Below are 19,150 nucleotides of genomic sequence, written 5' to 3'. Positions count from 1 at the left end.
ATTTGTACGGACTACAGGGATGGGGATAGAGGGAACACAGAGACTAAATACTTGCAGCTACTAGCCAGTGTTACCCAATTTCAGTGATTTATCTAATAGTTGTGGATATCATATATACATGATTCTGTATTTTAACTGAAGTACTGTTTCTGATGCTGTTTGATTCAAGGCACTCAGTTTCTGTGTTCTTTCCTAATTTCATGTAGTCATTTCTGCTTCTCTTGGGCACTTTGTCACCATTATTTGTAGAATTTCTGGTTACGCTCTAACTTGAATGCTGTTGGGAGTAGAGTTGATGTTTGTTTTGACTGAATGGATCACGTTCTCCTGTGACATTCTTGTCACAAGTGTTTATTACCACAACTGCTTTGATTTCTGGGCTGTGTGGACCATAGCTCTTTGGGGACCTAAAATGGGGGTCTGGAGTTTTGTGGCTGTTGCTGGCTCGTGAAGCCTGGAACCTCTCAATCAGGTTTGTCTCAGTGTGTATTCTTCTGTCATGTTTTGTCTCCCCTCTTCATACGTTGTAGGGATTTTGACTTTTGTAGCAAGTGATATTAAGAGCTTCATTCTTCCAGAGGTGGAAAAGAAAAGCTGAACTGATGAAGCTCAGGAAAAATAGTTGTTTCCTGCCTGCAACATATGGTAAGAAATATTTGCGTTAGCTGTCGCTGAATTATAATCACAAGGTGTTCTTTGCAAAACTTCATTTATGAGCAAGTTAATGATGGGCCCGGAACAACCTGGCTTTTCATAATTATGAAGTATAATAACTAGAGAAGTGGTATTCCAAATAATACACTTTATTGGAATCCAAGATCTATCAAAAGACAGTATGAGCAGCTCTATTAATGGGAAAGTAAATTCTGCAGAGAGGAGTTGATATCGGCTTTGTCTGAATCTTCATTAGCAAGAAATACTTAACTGCTGAGCAAGTTAAGAGCTTTTTACATTGTTGAAACAAGTGCATTTTCTAGCGCGCTTCCTGATATAAAAGAGTAAGTTGTTCCTAGAAACCAAGGACCATAATTTTACATTCCTAAGGTTTTTCACTAAAGATTGCTGGTATTTTTTTTTCTGAAGACACTGTACAGTTAAAACAAACTGAGGCTGAGCTCGTCTTTTTTTCCTTAATCTACATGTAGTAGATTTAAAAAAAGAATAAGACAAATGGTTCAGTTTCTGATGCTATCTGAACATTTCAGTCAGAAAACAGCAAAACCAATGCTATTTCTGACTGGACTGCTTCATAAAAGTCGGTACTATTCACAGTTGTTTGGCTTCTGTCTGATTAAATGCAACTGGCTGGCTAAGAATCATGTCTCATACTTCTAGCAATTGCAAATAAGCAACTGATGATTTATCTCTGATTAGCTAATATTGATGCTTCAGAAATGAACTGCCGCACAAAGAGCGGGAAGAATGGGGTGCCCTTCATTTGGATCATGGTCTTCATAATTTCGATAGCTTGTTGTGAAGAAGTGGCCGCAAATACTTTTCATAGGCTGGGCTTATCTGTTTGGAAAGAGAATGCAGCATGGAATTAATGGTAGTTAAGGAAAAAAAAATTATAACCTCTTCCCGCTTCTTAAGACTGATCTCTGAAATGCAGAAACTGGACTATGTATATGTATATACGTATATAAAAAATCTACTTCAGGTATGTGCAGGATCTTTCCCCATCAAGTGCACTGTCCTTCATAACCAGTACACAGTACTTCTCATACCAAATGGGACAGCATACTATTTAACTTCAAAAAATGTGCTTGAACTTGAATGTTTGCTAAAGGCAAGTTTTCTGTTCAGCTGTAGACTTTCAAAGGGATTGCTGATTACAACAGTAAAAGTTTCACTTAAGGCAAAATGAGTTTTCAAATAGCAATAGCCATTTGCATCATGCAGGATTTTACATTTCTACACAATATGGATGAATGAAGAAGTGAAAGTAAAATGCTAAAGATGAAGGGTAAAATTGCCTTGCTTAACATTTATAGTCTTTTTGGTTAAACATATTATTAAAAGAATTAAGTATTGCACCTGTAAAAGTATCAGTGAATGGAAAATACCCTGCAGTTAGATAGAGTTGTGCCATAATATTACCCATGTAAACAGACTGTTGTTTTAGCTTATTTTGTACAACGTTACATCAGTGTCATAACCTTAAAAAAAAAACCACACCGGTAGCATGACAGTCCAGCTCCCTTGTACAAGTTCTAGTACTTTGTGTCCTGTAACTCATCACCAGATTGTAGTTGCCCCTCTAGCCCACGAGCTGTTGCATGTCTGAGCTAAGACCGTAGGTGGCATAATTGGAGTATCGCAGTTCACTGTTCAGAGCGAGATACTGAGGTTTAAGAGGTCTTTTGCCATTTAACTTTTATATGTATAGCTTTGATTAAAAGAAAAGCAAATAATTTCTGCTCTGGCTAATAGAGAATTTGCTAGGCTGTAATCCAGCAGCTGTACCTGCTGGTTGGTGGGTGACTTCTGAGCCCACTCATAAAGCCGTTGGTAAACGTTTCCATCATAACTGCCGAGTGCAGAATTCAAGCTCTTGTCTGTGAAGTCAAAAGCATCCACTAGTGGAACAGCATCCTTCCTAAGGAGTAGAGGAAAGGCATTCGTATTAGTCAAGTAGGTATTGCTTTGTAAGGGAGGAAAATAAACTGAATGTTGGTTGTCCACGTTCCTTGGTCTAAAATGCTTGTGGTGGTTTTCCTTTTGCCTAGACTATAGGGAAAATGCTGCTTGTTTTGATTCCTCAGAGGCATGTTCTGTTAAAGCCCTGAGTTAAGTCTTAAGCTTATCACCACTTCAATTCTGTGATTAATCCTGAAAATACTTGCTGTTTGGCTCAGTCCCGTTCAGCTCTTGGCTATGGTGTATTCTTGTTTCTCTCCAGGTCACTTAAGTAGGACCTTACACACAGTAGCAGCTCACTTCTCTGCACCAGATGTTAATCTGCTCTTAACAACACTGAGCATTGAAAAGATCAGCCCTTTGTGGAAAAGCCTATGTGAGCATTGTGGTAAGTTAAAACCTTAGCATACCTCGGAAGTCACCTAGTAATAAATAGTGTCAAGCGGATGCATCTGATCTGAATGTAGTCAGAATTGTTTGGGTACCAGTTACAAGTCACCAATGGCAACAGGCTGTATTAGCTGCAGCTTAAGCAGATTTTGCACTGTATGATCGGTTCCTGTAGCTGCTTCCTGCCAGTGCTGTTTTGACTACATATTTTCTTGCTTTTGCTCTGCCGCAAATGGTATATTCAGGATTTCTTGATTTATAACTCACAATTTCATTTTACAGGACTTTAATTTAGTGATTGCAGGGGAGCTGGACCCTTAGATTTGTTTTGCTGTGAAAATGAGCTCTGTGTAGATGTTTCAGTGAATTTCTAATGCTGCCAGGCAATGAAAATAAAAATCGGGTGAGGTGAATTGACTCTGGAAATGTTGCCATAGGTACAGCAGTACCATTTTATATTTATTGCAGGGACAAACTGAATGGCTGTGTAACTCCTCTTGAGCTAGAGTGGCTCACCGAATGACACCCAGGAGGTCCAGGTATGACGCTGTGATCATGTCCATTTGAGCTCCAGATATGTATCCATCATGCAGAAAGAGTCCTGCGTTTGAGAAGATACCGTGTAATGCAAACAGATCACAGAGATGTTTCATAATCTTCTGGATGCCAGCCTTGTTCTCAAGTTTTTCCACAGTCTCTACAAAGTTTTTCACAGTGATGTAGTGGCAGTGAGCCTGGAAAACAAATACAATCAACAGTGAATGCACCTCTAAACACTTCTAAGTAGGCCAAGTGACTCAAACATTCTAGCAAAGAATATAAAACCTTTTCATTTCCCTGGCAGTTTACCAGTCTGTATTCTTTGTCTGCTGATTGACTAGGCCTTTTGCATTCATGCCTTACTGCTACAGTAGAGGAGAGAAATGGGGGGTATAAACAGTCACCACTGATATTTGTAAACTCTAGAAAACTGCTTCAGAAATCATGGTGGTACCTCACATATTTGTGATGAATACTCCAAAGAGTTTGTATGATGGAAACCCACTGGAATGTGCTTGTGTTAATTTCTAGCAAGTGAATGTTGGTTATATACAGCAGAAGAAACTCCTGTTGGGCTCATGGTACATTGGGTTCAGTGGCTATACAGCTTCAGCTCTGAAAACATCCCTTGCTGTTGGAGTAGCATCCAAACTTACCTCTTGCTTTTGTTGTTTTAAATAAACTAATAATTTCGGGGTGAGAGAGCAGCAGAGTGTCTGCTAACTTGCAGAAATACCATCTCAGCACAGCTGAGCTCCAGAGTAAGTGAAAGAGGATGACTCCACCTGTTTGAGGGGGTGACTCTTGTTATGTTGACATTCCTCTGGGTGGTTAGTGGTGGTGGTATCTGCGTGGTTTCACTCCTCCGTTGTACAGTTCTCCTCCCCGGTGTGGGTGTATCCAAGGCACACCTGTGTTGCAGCTCCTCCTAACAGCATGGTCAAGCAGTGTGGAGGTCAGTGTGGACTGCAGAACCTGCCTGAGAAACTGGGTGTCTACTCAAGCAATTAGAGTGTGTGGAGTCTGCAGCAAACCTGTAACTGGTGTCTGAGCCACCTGGCTGAGAGCTGGCAGGCAGTTGTTCATATGGCAGTAGTGTGGGTGAGGCTCCAGAGAAGGTATGGAATAAGTAGTAAATACAGAAGTGCCCCAAGAAGACAGCAGGCTGTCAAGGTTTTAAAGCTATGGGGAAGATAAGGTTTTGGGGCAACTCTTATTCTCCCTGAAGATATCTAAGAAGCTCTGGGGGCCTGGATCCTGTTTTCTGAGAAGCCTAGCAGCACAGCTATCACTTAAAATATAACAGCTAGGCCTGTGTGTATGTTAAGCTCTTTGGAAACTGTTTCCTTCTGTCTAGCCTCCTGCCTAGGTTCTCCTCCTTCTCCATCAGAGAGCCAGATTCCTCTTCTGAAATGTGGTCTCTCTTTCTCTTCATTCCAGAGACTTTGGCCACAAATTTGAGCAAGCAGAGGAGGAAATGTCTCGTTAATGTTTGTGCACAGGGAGCACTGGTCAGAAAGTCTTTTCTGGAGGTAATCTCTGAATAGGAATGTTTTGTTTCAGTTTCATTCCACTAAAATGTATTTACATTTAAACATTATTGGGAAAGTAATTTTAAAAATGTTGCTTTGATTAAAGGAGCTCTCCTCTTATTGTTCATCGTACAAGATCACTTACTCAGTGAGTTCTTGTTTTGCAAGATTAAGTAACTGCGCTTATCAGTATGAGAGGATCAATGCTTCTAATAGTTTTGGAATAGTTTCACCTTCACTAAGAAAGAGTTTGGCTCATCAGGGACTGAATACAAAGTGGCTGTTCCCTTGGGCTATTTCCTACTATGCGAGCATCTAGACGATACTGCTATGTTTAAGTATGTGTAGAGTTCCTCTTTCCCTGCAAGGGGCTTCTTGCTAAGTCCATTTCAATTTGGGTTGGCTCTGGCTGAACCACAGATTACAGCAAGATGTTTTTCATTAAAAATTGAATGAAGCTAAAGTAAGCCACAGATCTGTTTCAAAATATTCCTTTCCTCAGTGAAGGAAGGAAGGAAGACCTTCACTATAATTGTAGGCAAATTGCACTTAACCACATTAAAAAAGAATTTTGCTTCCTGGAGATACTGAAGTATCAGTGATTTTGGCTTTCATTTATATTTAGGACCCTTTTACCCTCTTGCTTTCTTTTCTGCTTAGTTCTATACTAACCACTTGCTTGGGGGAACTAATGCTGATCCTATTTCAGCTGAAGGAGTGCAGATTGCCTATCCAACCCATGTGAACTGGGAGTTGGTTTTAGGCCTCTAATTTGCCTTTGCTGATTTAATTTCTTTCATCAGTAATTAACACTGCATTATCACAACTTTTCATTTTTCCCCCTGCATTTATCTTTCCTTGTAAGTGCAGCAGATGTAAGAAATAACACACGTTTCACCCTTGTGGTAACTCTACCGTCCTTCAGTAGGGTGGCTTTGGGGAGGCTTTCATCTGAAAGCCGAAAACAATGAATTCTTATTAAAAGCTAAACATAAATTGGAGATGGTGTGCTCTCATTACAGGCCATGGGAAGTCTGATTCTGCTACTGGTGGCAGCAGAACTGTGTGTTTTGTCTCCCTTTTGCTTCTATCCCCTCTAGTCTTTTTCCACCTGGCTTATGCAAATTTTTGTTCGTAGTAGGAATTTGTTTCCTACTATGATTTTCTGCTGTGCAGACCACAAGGATGCCATTTGTGGTGTCCCTTATATGCTAGCAGAAAACAACAAAAAATTTTGAGACTTTTTTAGGCTAATTGTGCTGTTTCTATTTCATATTGTATCATAGTGATGAATGTCAACTAAGCATGTAAATTTTGCTAACCTTTGCAGCCTGTACCAGCTGTACCGTGCACTGGTTCCAAGCTTCATGCTTTTTGACTCCTGACTGAATCAAGTCCTGTAGTTTAGCTGCTGTGCTGCTTAAGAATCTGGAAATTTAAAAAAACAAAACAACAACATAATACTTGTATATAAACGTAGCAGCCCACATGCGCTCATTTCATACTCAGACTTGTGCATGATCATATGTCAAAATGGCATTTCAACCTTTGAATTGAGAGAAGTTTGATTATGCAAAATCTGCACCCAGACCACCCAGGTACTAAAGGATTTCTGCTTTTAACTTCCATTATAGCTTACTGGAGTTCTTCTGAGTTTTTCTTAGGTTGTGTTTAAGGATAGCTTGCAAAACAAAATAGAGCAATGATAATATTAGATTATGTTGTCTCTGCTTTTCTAAACAGGGATCCAAATCCTGCTCCCATTTACAGCAAAGCTTTCAGAGAATGACTGTGTTTTTATACCAGTTTGAATGACAGTGGGATTGCTTATCTGTTTACTTTACTTTCAAAGATGACACCTATATGACCCATAATACTAATGTGCGATACCATTTTTAATTGAATAGCTGAATGAGTAGTTGAAAGGCTACAGACAGAATGAGAGGCTCTGTGTTTGCTGTGGTATTAATTGAACACAAATGCCATTTTGTCAGGTACGTGAAATTTTAACTTACTGTATAGGACTGCACAAGGTCCAATTGCCTAAAGGTGTTACTGGATGACAACTCAGTGATGTGGTCTGGGATTTACTTGAATGGTGTCATCAGCTTTGTACAGAATCAACTCTCTGGAATATAGTTTTTATGTAGCACATGGCTAAGAAACTTTTGGTGTTCTGAACATGAAAGTTTCATATTAAACATTTGACATGGCTGTTAAACCTGTCTGAGGGGTTAAGGCTTCCTTTTCTTTTTCAGGAGCAGATGGTGCCAATTCTTGTGGAATTTGTTATTCTACCTCTCTTTAAATCAATGAAGAAGCTGAGCTCTTAACACATTTCTGCTGTCAAACAGAGAAACCTTCTCTCCCGTCCTTTGTACCGACCTGATTGCTGTGTGTTGGTAGGCCTCCACATAAATGTCTGGATTGAGAAAATCCAACTTGTTCTTGGCTGGACACTTGCCAGGTTTCACTGCAGCCAGATAAGTGACAGATTGTGGAACGGGCTGGCCAGCACTAGCTGCTGCGAAGCACTTAATCAGGAACCTGGGAAGAGCGTAAAAATCAGAACAGTCCACTGTCATGATCTCCATACAGCAAATGGACATGCAAAAAGTAGAGTGGGGCTTCCCTTGATTGGGTGAGAAGCAGAGAGGTGTGACCCATCCCATCAGTGGTCCAAAAGGGACTGAACAAGTGATGACCTTTAGTTTTGCATGGTACTTGTGGTCAGCTGATCTGTGATGGGTCTCAAGGGTAGCCTGTTCGCTATATTAAATGCTCCAGCAAATCTGTAGTAATGCTTTTTTTTTTTTTAAGGAAGGAACTTCCTGTGGCTATTAGCAGCCTCAGCAGCATGAGTATACCCCATCCCTGGAAGTGCTCAAGGCCAGGCTGGATGGGGCTTTGAGCAACCTGATTAAGTGGGAGGTGCCCATGGCAGGGGGGTTGGAATGAGATGATCTTTAAGGTCCCTTCCAACCCAAACCCTTCTATGATTAGATATATTGTCATCTTTGCAACCTGAGACTCAGTACTGGGAGTCTTAATGGTGGCTTGAACACTCAGTCACATAGTAACAGACATGAGGTCCTTTCCTAGTGCTAAACATGCATCCAAGGAGCATTCCCCACTCCCCTATTTTTTTGGCACCTCAGCTATGACCTGGTGTGACTATGTCTGGCCATGAAAGGTTACAGCACTTCTCGCCTGACCTTGCTATTGATCCTGTGAGAAAAGGCAGTAATGAGTGCAGAAGTGTATGCATGCAAGCACAGAGCTATGTGGTAGCTCCTTTGTCTGTGAGAAGTGTACTGGTTTTCTCCTTCTAGTAAAAAAGCACGTTATTAAAAGTTCAAGCAGATGTGGTTTCTTTCTCTTCTGTTTCATCTGCTCTGGATAATCATCAGTCTGGTGTTCTTGGAAGCATGACTCATCTAGAATCGGTATCCATCAACTTTGCCTTCTCTGCATCAAACTCACTTTACCAATATCATGTTCTATCTGTTGCTTAAAAAAAAGAAACTACAAAGCTTGTATAGCAATGCTTTTGCTGCGCTACTAGACTAAGAGGAAAATGAGGTTATGCAGAACAGCACCTGCATATGTCCCAAAACCAAAAATAGAAGAGAGAATCCAATTCCCACACACCTTCATGCCTACTAGACAGAAAACATGAATAGTTATGGCCTGAGTTGTATTTTTAGAGGATGCTATGAGAAAGGAGTAGCTGGTTTTACTGGTTTTGGAGAAGTGGTAGAAGCTGAATAAATTAAGGAGCAGGTTTTCATCTGAACAAATTTGAATTGTTACCTGGCAGTTTGCAGGAGCAAAATTGTGTTCTCCCCTTCATAGATACAAGAGGCAAGTATTTTAGTGTACAAGGAAGGGAGTCCACTCAGCAGAGAGTAACCATGTCCTCCGCATGCCCTGAGGCAGATCTCCACTCCTGCAGTACAGTACTGACTAAGCATAGCTTTAAAGCCTGAAGAAGATGCATGAAGCTGTTTAAAAAACAAGTAAAAAAGCAGATCATTAATGGTGAAAGTGTTCTAAAGCAATGCTCTGAATATGTTCACAAAGGGTAAAGTTTTCTTTTTTGATTTTGTACAATTTCTGGGCATGAGATCCTTTGCATGCCAGTGCAACACCCAGTCCCCAAGCATGGCTCTTGGTTTCTGACTGGGATGCCACACATGCCCGTGCTGGGCACGGTGTGGTCAGCTTATGCATTTTTGGGTTTCTCTCAACCAGCAGTGGCTTTGGCTGCTCTTGTTAGAAGCATGTGTTCAATTTAGGCTTCCAGTTGCAAAATCGTATGTTGTATCTGCAAAGTCACATTTTTGGTTTTGCCTGTGCATTTGTAGATGAAGTTGTGAAATAATGCTTTGCACCACCAGCTACCAGGAACGATGTTTTTATCAAACAAACATGCTTTGCAAGGACATTGCACTCTGCAATAATTCCCAAAGCCAACAATTTGGGGCGGTAAAGCAAATGCTGTTGCTGACTGGTTGTGAGCCTAGGACAAGGCATTTCATCCTTTAGTGCTTCAGCTTTCTCCTGTTATCTAGTGGTGAAAGGAATGCTTGTCCAGTTTGCTAAAGTACTTTGAGACTTAGAGATGCGAAGGGCAATGTTAAGTGCAAAACAGCTGTCGGAGCCGATCTTGCAGCAGCTCACCTCTGGCAGCGAGTTGAAGTTCCTCTCCTGGATCTCTTTGTAGCCCCTGTCAAACAGCTTGTGCAGATAGTTGTTGATGAAATGGAAGGCATAGGCTGCTGCCAACTGAGGCAGCAATTTCTCTTGCTGGGTCTGGTAGTCAAGGATTTTTGCTTCTTCTTCCCTGTTGGAAGACAGGTGATGAAGTATGGAAAGCATGGACACACGCACAGCTACTGTAGATAGTTCACCTGAACGTTTTTCATTACCAAGAAGCAGTACGTGAGAGGGACTCAGCCATCTGCTTAGTCTCCCTGCTCTCCCCGTCCCTGTGCTGCCAGCTTGCTAAGCCGTTAGACAAACAAGCCCAACTAGGAAAAAAGTGATTTTTCTTCTGTGTTGGTGAACCAGACTGTCAGAGTGGAAAAGGCTCTGCGTGATCAGTCAGTACAGAGAGGGGGAACAGAGACTGCAGGAGAGGAAGAGGAGGAAGGGCAGCAAGTTGGTAGGTGGTGTAGCCAAGGTGGTGGCACTGCACCCTGGAAAGCTTTTGGTTTTCAAACTGGATCCTCTGGTTCTGGGTGTAGATAGGAGAATGCCAGCCGCAGCTGATGCTCCTGCAAGGCAGACAGAGGTAACTGTGCTCTGACATTGTTTTCTGATCAATCTAAAATAGAAGTGACGAGGTTATAATTAAGCTTGTCTTAATAGCTGCACCTATGCTTATTTTTTGTCAGTTGTTTCAACCTTCTGATTCAAGTAGAAAGCAGAAAATCTTCTTTCAGGTAGAATTACCTTTTGAATGCACAGTTTGATTAAAAACAGTTTCTTCTCTGCTAGGTCAGACTCCTCAGTGTCTTTGAAAACACTTGAGTGTTAATTATTTTAAGCTTTCTGTGCTTTTTTTTTTAATGTTCTTTATGGCTTCTGCTGCATTTAGAATATTTAGGACTTCAAGTGATGAAATTGGTTGTCATAATGATTCAGCATGCTGCGTTCCTGTGTTTGGTTTGCATTTGAAACAAACCATGTTCTCATTAGGAGATTTAAGAGGAAATTTTTGAAATCTACTCAAACGAAAATACCTATTTAAAAATTACAGGGATTTTTACCAGACTAAGAACATTCACTGTTGTAAAATGTGGATATTGGAACTGTAGATGTTGGAAACCTTTGTAACGTTGCATCCATTAGTAGGGTGGTATAGAATAGGAATTCAGCAACTTGTCTGCTTTGTCTGGATTCTGCTGAGTTATTGGGAGGCCAGTTGAGAAAAACAGGTTGCCTGTGTAAATTGCCGAGCTATTCAAACTATGAAACTTATCTCAGATAAATCTGTAAACATATTCTTTTGTACTTTGACTGAAGCTTATTAATGTAAATATCAGGAGAGCATGTTTGTAATAGTCTTCCTGTCTGGGACAGGAAATAAGCCAATGAAAGCTGAAAAGTAGAAATACAGAGTGGTGTGGTGGAACATGCTGTGAGGTCCCCTTCCCACTGCTGCAGACTTGCATGGCATTACCCAGGATTTAACTTGGACTGCCGGCGAACTGCAGAGTATCTGATGGCAATGGTGCAAGCTTTCATCAGAGGTAGAATAACTTCATCTGAAAGGAGGGAAACACGTACTGTAGTCATAGTGAAATAATTAATCTTCTGTGACCCATGTCTTATATAGGTGCCATCTGGCTGAACCTAAAACAGAGAGAGGATTTTAGATGTCTTCTTTGATACTGCAACTTCTCCCTACAAGGGACGGTTGTGTAAGTTCTGTGCGTAGAATAAAATGAACATTGAAATATTTCACTGAGAGCAAAACTAAATATTTCCATGTGTGATGGGGGAAACCTGTCTGTTTGAAGAGACACATTCTTACTGCTTTTGACTTGGATATCTTCCGCCAACCCCTAACCTTTGAATGTGGAATTCCTGTTGCAGATTTTCACTTAGGATTCAGATAACTTCTACCCTTGATAAAACTTCAGAGACTTGCATACACCTCAAAGGGAGACTTTTATACTAAATTTAGGCAGGTCGCTGTCGTCTCTCTGGCTGTGTGATGAGAGTCTGATTGGTGAGTCTGTGATTTGAATGCCGTACGTACCTCACAAAACTTGTTCAGCATGTTCTCTCTGGGGATGCGCACATTCTGGAGCATGAGGTAGCCATTGTCAATGTGCTCAAAATTCATTTTGGGACCAATGTCTCCTGCAGTTATGCCTGCAGCATAAGAAAACACATCCCGTTTACTTCCACTTGAACTTTTGCTTTTTTTCCCAAGTTTGCAGCAGGCTGGGGATCCCAAAGGAAGGGCATGTTCAGCTCTCCTTCTTCCTCAACATGGTTGATCTTGCCTGAGGGATGCAACAGGCATTTGAGTGCTTTGTAGTAGCTTGTTTCCGTGATACTGCTATGGTGCTGGCTGGGGTAAGAACTGAGGTGTTAATGCAGAAGTGGTCAAAGCCCCCAAGCTTCTGGTTAAGAACAGGGCTCTGGATTTGCCTAAGGATGCAATAAATCTTTCTTTAGATAAAGAGGCTGTGGTTTGGCAACTATAACCATCTCTGCTCGCTCTCACTGGGCCCAATGTTTTAGAAAACATTTATGGACAAAACAGGCAGAGCACCTGCAGAAGTGCTACAGCGTGTGGCACTGTTTACCTGGGCACAGTGAATGGTCCCGAAGGCTGCGTATCTGCACGATGAAGGGATGCACGCCGTAGCACTTCCCATGGACGTAGAGCTGAGCAAAGACCACTGTATGGGTTGCTGACCTTCCCACTGTGAGAAGAGAAACAGCCACATTGCCTTGAGACAAGGCACGGTACAAACACTTTCACAGTTCACAGCAGTCAGTGCTAATTGTGCACTGGGTGTTGCCCAATGTCACACCCACCCCTGGCGTGGGTCTGGGTGGGTGTGATCCACAGGTGCTGGAACCTGGAGGATGCCTAAATCTGCAATCTGAGCTGCTCTTGGCTCACAGAAGTCACATAATGAAGCCTGGATGACGAGTCTGCATCACCAGATGGGGAAAAAATAACAAAAGTTCACGCGTTACTGAGGGAATGGGAAGTGCCGTCTGTGTCTGTTGTGAATAACTCCAGTTGTTACTGGAGATGCTGGGTTTGTATGGGGAGTGTTGCTGTCAGACCCTGGGGCACTGCAGGTGTGGTGCTGCAAGGGAAGAATGGGAAGTACAAAATGATGGTGGTGCTCTGCACCTGTGTACTTCTTGAATGTTAGAGGACAAAGGGAAAAAAAACAACTATATGGTGAAAATAAAAAGGGAATGCTCAAGCTGCTAAGCAAGTCCTCCTGTGAAGGAGAGAAATGTGTCTCTGTGTTCCTCCAGTTACCGTGATGTGCTCCGTTCCCTTGTGCAGGGGTGCCTGGGGTGCACATTGTGCTCCTTTGTTTGGGAGGTCTGGGAGACCTGCCCTCCCAGGGCTGCAGGGCACTTGTCCCAGTTGTGCCCAGTTGGTGCTGACCAAGTCACTGGACACAGCAGGTAAGTGTCTGATGCAACTATTAAGGACTGACTGATTTAAGTTTTTCCTGTGAAACACCTTCCTGAAGGGAGCTGGGAATTTCACTCTTGAATTCTTCATGCAGAGACTGCCTGTTGTTAGGGATTATCTGCCCGCAGCTTTTGGTCATCTGAGTTTTATTTACAGAGAAGAGGAGATTGATTCCTGCAGAAGCAGGCATTTTCAAGGGCTTTAATAGATAATGGCCACTTCCTTCTGGCCTTTAAACTTGTACAAAGCCCTTACATCTCTTATTTGCCTCTAGATGTTTGCATCTCTTATTGAAGTCCTCTGCTGGCACCTGGGCCCTCAAACGTGGAGCTTAAGCAAGGCAGACCGAGGAACTGAAGGAAGCAAATGAGGAAAACCAAACTATCGTGTGGTACTTACTGTCTCCAGGCCACCACTTCATTGCAGAGATCTTTGGTGTGTTCAGTATAAACTCCTGTGTAGTGGTATCAAAGACTGCTGTTGTTTCCAAACCCTGAAGATAAGTTCCTTTAAAAAAAATTAAAAAATTTCCTGGTGTATCACAAGGGTGATTAGAGAGAGGGGAAGCTCCCTGGAAACTGGTGCGTGTATAATCAGGCTTTTGGGGTTTACTCTTCTGGTGAAAACCATGAAACAATTCCACAGCAGCCCCCCAGCACAGCATCTCCTGCAGAGATCTCTTGAGCCAAATTGTACTTGGCGAGCAGCCTGGCTGGTGGTGACTGTCCCCTCGAGCTGGTGTGACTGCCTGGCATCTAACCATAAGCTTTCACCCTAGCTCTTGTTATTTTTTCCATGCTGGCAAAACCCAAACCAGACATCTCCAGCTTGCTGAGCAACCAAAGGCGTCATTTTTTCCCCCAGCCACCCCGCTTCAGTGACGCATGGACAACTTGAACTCAAATCCCCTGAGAATCTGGGCTGGAGCCTTTCATCCTACAGAAACACTGTGATCTCCCTGTAGCCTTACCATGTCCCAGTTCAGTCTGGGCATAACTTCCTATGAGCTGGTGTTTAGTGGCAAGAGGAATCCATTTGGCAACCTGTTCGTCAGAGCCCAGGACCGAAATACTTCTCATGAAGACACGGTGAAGGAGAAATGCCACGTCTCCTGCAAGCGCCCTGGGGAGAAGGCACAAGTGGTGTTTTTACACTGATGAAGTTCCAGGGATGTGATTAATGCGGCAATGACGTGGTGGCAGTCACTAGGCAGTACCACCTGCTGAATTTTGATTTCTGCATTGTCATACTCAACACAACGTGCAGCATCAGTACAGCATTGCAGGAAAAGCGTTCTTTCAAGCTGGTTTTTGTTCCTTCTTTCATAACATACTTTGCTTAAATGTCACTAGCTCATTATTTCACTTGCTTTTGGAGGAATTAGCTGTTTTGAGTAGCAGATGCTGAGCTCCTAAATCACACAGCCCAGCTCCATCAGTCCTGCGTCTCTGATAGCTCTGTAAACCCTTCATCTTTTTTTGACTTCACAGGAATTTTTTTCCTGATTATTGAAATCCCATTTTAAGGCTGAGCTAAAAAAAAAATAAAAAATAAGCCCCCCACCCTAAAGCATGGTAGGCTAAATTACTTCCCATTCTGGGGAAACACCTAAGTATGTTGGCTTGTTGGCTGTACTCTTGCCTAGATGTTAGCTGTTGGTCACTGTCAGAGACAAAATACTGCGGTTCATGGGGCTTTGGCATGACTTGATGTGTGTTTTCTTGTGGAAAAATGTAAATCCATCCTGTAACACCTGTTTTAGTGTCTGGTCAGGTCCTTTGCCATCTGGCTGGCTCATAGGGCTACATGCATCCTAAAAAGCACCACTGCAGAAGCTGTCTATGGCAACTTGGGCACAGTGATTTCCATGGTGCAAATCAGATACTCATTTGCTTAAAGCTTTTTGGTTTTTGTAAGAAACCCTAAGAAAATGAGGAATACAGAATATGGTTAAATCACCTCACAGATATGAGTACAAATGCTCTCACACCTAAAAATAAGTGCCTCTGCTGTTCTCATTAGTTTGGCTTTACTGCAGTGCTCTCAGAAGTATCCGTTTCTAGACAAGTAGCTTTTATTTTTAACAAATGACTGTGAGCTTTCTTTTATGCTGGACCTGAGAGAGAATTGGTTGTGTTGAAAAAGGGGGGAAAACTATGAACAAAGAAGTTAAAGGGAAATTGCTTTGATTTACAGAGATAAACTTAATAACCCCCCGGCAGCCCATCCAGAAATAATGTTACTGTATCTGTGATTTCAAAGCTGGCTTTTAAATGTGTGTAAGTGATTCAGCCTGTCCAGCACCAGGACTTTTGTCAATGAGAAGTTATTGCTTGCCTTGTATTTCATAAGAAAAGAGCTGTCCTTCCACGCAACCTGTGCTCTTAATACAGCAAAATACGATCACACAAGGCTGGCACTGCTGAAGCTCTTGGCATCAGGGGGCCTGATGACAGCAAGCATAGGTAGGACAGACTGTTGAGTTTTCTGAGGTTTTTAAAATTTGGAATATCTTTATTCTGAGAGAGGAGCAAAGAAGTGCTTTTTATTGGGAATGTAATTATCAAGTAAAAGAGCTCTTGATGGGAAATTTCCCATTTATCACTGTAGGAGGCATAGCTTGGAATTATAATCTTTCATATGATGAAATACTGGAAAGTGACTTTGAGTGTCACTGACGATTTGTAAGGTGCAGACGTTGCTCTTTTGAATGAGGCTTTTTAACTTGCCCCTTCTGACTGACAGTGCAACCCCGCCAAACTGGCAGTGTGCACTGGCCAATAGCAGCGTGCTGCCTCTATTTAGCAAAGGGGGAGAGAAGGTGGGGCAAACAATTACAAAGTGGCACTCAACCCCATGCAGAATGTTAAGAAAAAAATGTGAGGCATTTTGTTCCATTTATCTATAAAATAAATGGTGTTTCCTTGTTGTTGTTTGTTTTTAATGCAATATCGGTTTTCTAGGTAAAGAAAATGTAATGTTAACTTTGTCTGGAAGTCAGTAACATAACTGGAACAGTAACACTTAATGGCTGAGGACCAGTATGAGAGCTGTGGCACAGGTAAAAACTTGCTGAAGTGAATATATCACGTTGGTGATGTGAACTGCTGGGATCTATCAAGCTGATCTATCATCTGGAACTTCTTGAGAAGTTCCCTGATGCATATAACAATTTTCCCTTTACCCAAGCATGCTGCTGAAGTGAAAACCTGCAGCATGTTTGTATCAAAACTTGATCTGTTGACAGTTGGCCTGTCCCAACCTTTGATCAAGCTGATTCTTGTTGGCAAGCAAACCTTTTAACCAAAAGTTGTACATTTATTAAAAAAAAAAAAAGTCACCTGTAGATATATACAAATTCAGGTCCATCCTCTCTCCATCCCATCTCATGCATCTTTTTTTGGAGGTGAACGGCCTTTCTGACTGCTGCTTCATACCTCTCATTCTGGGTTTGGAAATACTGATGTTCTCTGCTAAATACAGGGTCACGCTCGATCGCTTCAACTGTAAAGCAACATGGAAGAGTTTATCTCTGTGGGCTGGAGAACAGCAGGTAGCACCTCAGAGTCCCCCCCCATGGAGCCTTGTCCCCAGGGGTTTGGTGGGGCGGCAGAGAGGCACATCTCCTGTGGTTTAGATCCGACTCTTTTACCTCCATATTTGAGCCTGGCTTCAACCCAATACAAAGCTGCCCCTCCTGTTTTCCTGTGCCAGCAGCAGAGCTGTGCTCACTGCACCGCAAAACGGGTGCAGGGTCCCCACCAAGCACCCTACAGCCCACCAGCACTCAGCGTGCAGGAGGTGCCTTTATGCCTCAGGAAGAGAACATCGTGAATCCATGCACATGAAGCATGCAATTCCACTGACCTTGTTCCTTTCTCATCTGATAAAAGTATAATGCAGGTGTAGCTATCCCTGGAGGTGTTCAAGACCAGGTTAGATGAGACCCTGAGCAACCTGATCTAGTGGGTGGCATCCCTGCCTATGGCGGGAGGGTTGATCTTTAAGGTCCCTTCCAACCCGAGCCATTCTATGATAATTACAGAGACAAAAGCAAACAGCATCCCTGGCGCACCCACCTCAGGTGTGGCACCTGCACAAGGAACTTCCCACCCACACAAGCCTCTTGCCGGGAAGGGTTGTCCAGCTGTGATCACAGCGTGATGCATGTTGCTGTGAAGCTCCCCTAGCCCCAGTGCTGGGACAGATGCCCACCTGCATGACCCTCAGTTGCTGTATCCCAGTTTAACCTGCCTTGGCAGAGACATTGGGAAAGAGAACAGGGATGGGGAAAGGCTTCAAAGTGGCTGTGGAGGAGTCATGTTGATTTACACATGCAGGGGACCTTAACTCCATGCTCCTGCTCTCTTTGAAGGCAGTAAGCGAGCACCTGGGAGTACAAAATCCACTGTGCAAAGCGGCAGAAATAGCAGGAGCGTTGTACCCTGGTACTGACCCGCAGCCGCTACCCCAAGGCTCACTCACCAACCGCCCTCCGCACCCGCGTGTGCTCAGCTCCGCCGTCCAGCACGGTGGTCAGCCTCTCCACGCTGAAGGAGGCCGTCTGCCTCTCGCTGGCGAGGTCGGGATTCACGCTGCCGAGGCCGAAGCCCTGTGCGTATTTGCTGGTGTCCAGCAGAGCCATCCTGGTGTCTGGAACTGATGGGGCTCGTTAGTCGTTGGCACACGTTTAATCGGCTGTGGTGTTATGTGCAGCGAAGAGTGGGCTTAGCCCATGGATTGGCCCATGCTGTGGGCTGGTGCAGGTAGGTGGGCTGGCCTGGGGCAGGGCTTGCACAGGGCTGCTTTCTGCAACTATTGCAGAGCACTGCAGTCAGCAAGATTAAGTGTACTTTGTACACAAACAGGCATGCTTCCATGCTGGTTTAAAAAAAGAAGCACTGCCTTGTCCTTGTTGCAACAGGGGTGGAAAGAGAAAGGTTGGATCACTCCGAGAGCTCAAAATGCGGGTTGAATGAGTGTTGTTTTTTTTTTTTTTAGCAAACTCTTCATTTTCATCACCTTGTCCTTTCCCAACGTTGTGAGAGGAGTTCAGACTTGCACGTTGCACAAGTACATGTTAACGGTGACGGCATTCCCAGCCCCTGCCCCGTCCCCTCCCCAGTATAAGCTGTGACCTTCCAATGCCTGTTGCAGCAGGGGTGTTAGTAGTAGCGATAACAGCAAGGAGCGGGAGTGTTACTAACAATAATAAGCGTTATGGGGGAAAGCGTTAATAATAATAAAAATGCGATGGGGAGGAGCAGTTCCTTCTCTAGGCAGAGAGCTGCCTGCCTTGCCACGCTTTTTTGGGGCAATATTACAAAAAGTTGGATCTCTGGGGCCTTGGCACCGCCTCTCCCACCCCGCGCTCTGCCGGGGCCGGGGCCGGGGCCCTGCCCCTCAGCCGCCCGAGCCTGCCCCGCTCCCTGCCCGCGGCCTGCCATGGCGGCAGCCGCCCCCTACCTGCTCTCGGGGCCTGCCCGGCCGCGGCTGCCGGCGCTCCCGGGGTGAGGGCCCTCGTCGCGGGGGTTGGCAGCGCCCGCCCCCCTTGGGGCGTGTTGCCGAGGCCGGGGCCGGCCCCTGTCGGTGGGGCGGTGGCTGCCGGGCTGCGGCGGGCTGGGCCTGGCGAGTAACGGGGCTTCTCTGCTCGGTGGGAGCAGAGCGTACCCAGCACGAGCTGCTCGGCTACCTGCCCTTGTCCCAGTGTCTTTATATATATACATTTTTAATAAATAAAACTGTAAAATCGCATAAAGCACCCTTATTCTGAATGGGAAGCCAGCCACGCTGGCATGAAGAGAGGAATTTGCCACTTGCTTTGGGGCCTTTTTGTTACCTCTGCAATCCCAGCGACCTTCCT

At 43.8% G+C, this 19,150-nt stretch overlaps 1 protein-coding gene across 1 annotated transcript; it reads right to left on the bottom strand.

Annotated features, from left to right (window-relative positions):
- Nucleotides 1-789: 789 nt before the first annotated feature.
- ACOX2 (acyl-CoA oxidase 2) lies at nt 790-18,843 on the bottom strand. Its single transcript, XM_035546892.2, has 15 exons — nt 18,754-18,843; nt 17,773-17,946; nt 16,629-16,791; nt 14,258-14,409; nt 13,687-13,794; nt 12,428-12,547; nt 11,872-11,987; nt 11,290-11,462; nt 9,786-9,948; nt 8,916-9,106; nt 7,488-7,649; nt 6,425-6,530; nt 3,547-3,764; nt 2,467-2,599; nt 790-1,515 (listed from the first exon to the last, which is right to left on the bottom strand). The coding sequence occupies exons 2-15, from the start codon at nt 17,930-17,932 to the stop codon at nt 1,453-1,455; spliced, it is 2,028 nt and encodes a 675-aa protein (XP_035402785.1). The 5' UTR covers nt 17,933-17,946; nt 18,754-18,843; the 3' UTR covers nt 790-1,452.
- Between the last annotated feature and the right edge of the window lie 307 nt (nt 18,844-19,150).

The sequence above is a fragment of the Cygnus atratus genome, chromosome 10 (genome assembly GCF_013377495.2).
Source record: "Cygnus atratus isolate AKBS03 ecotype Queensland, Australia chromosome 10, CAtr_DNAZoo_HiC_assembly, whole genome shotgun sequence".
In the NCBI taxonomy this organism is placed as follows: Eukaryota; Metazoa; Chordata; class Aves; order Anseriformes; family Anatidae; genus Cygnus; species Cygnus atratus.
The sequence above is the reverse complement of the archived record's forward strand: the minus strand, read 5'-3'. Positions and strand labels throughout refer to the sequence as shown.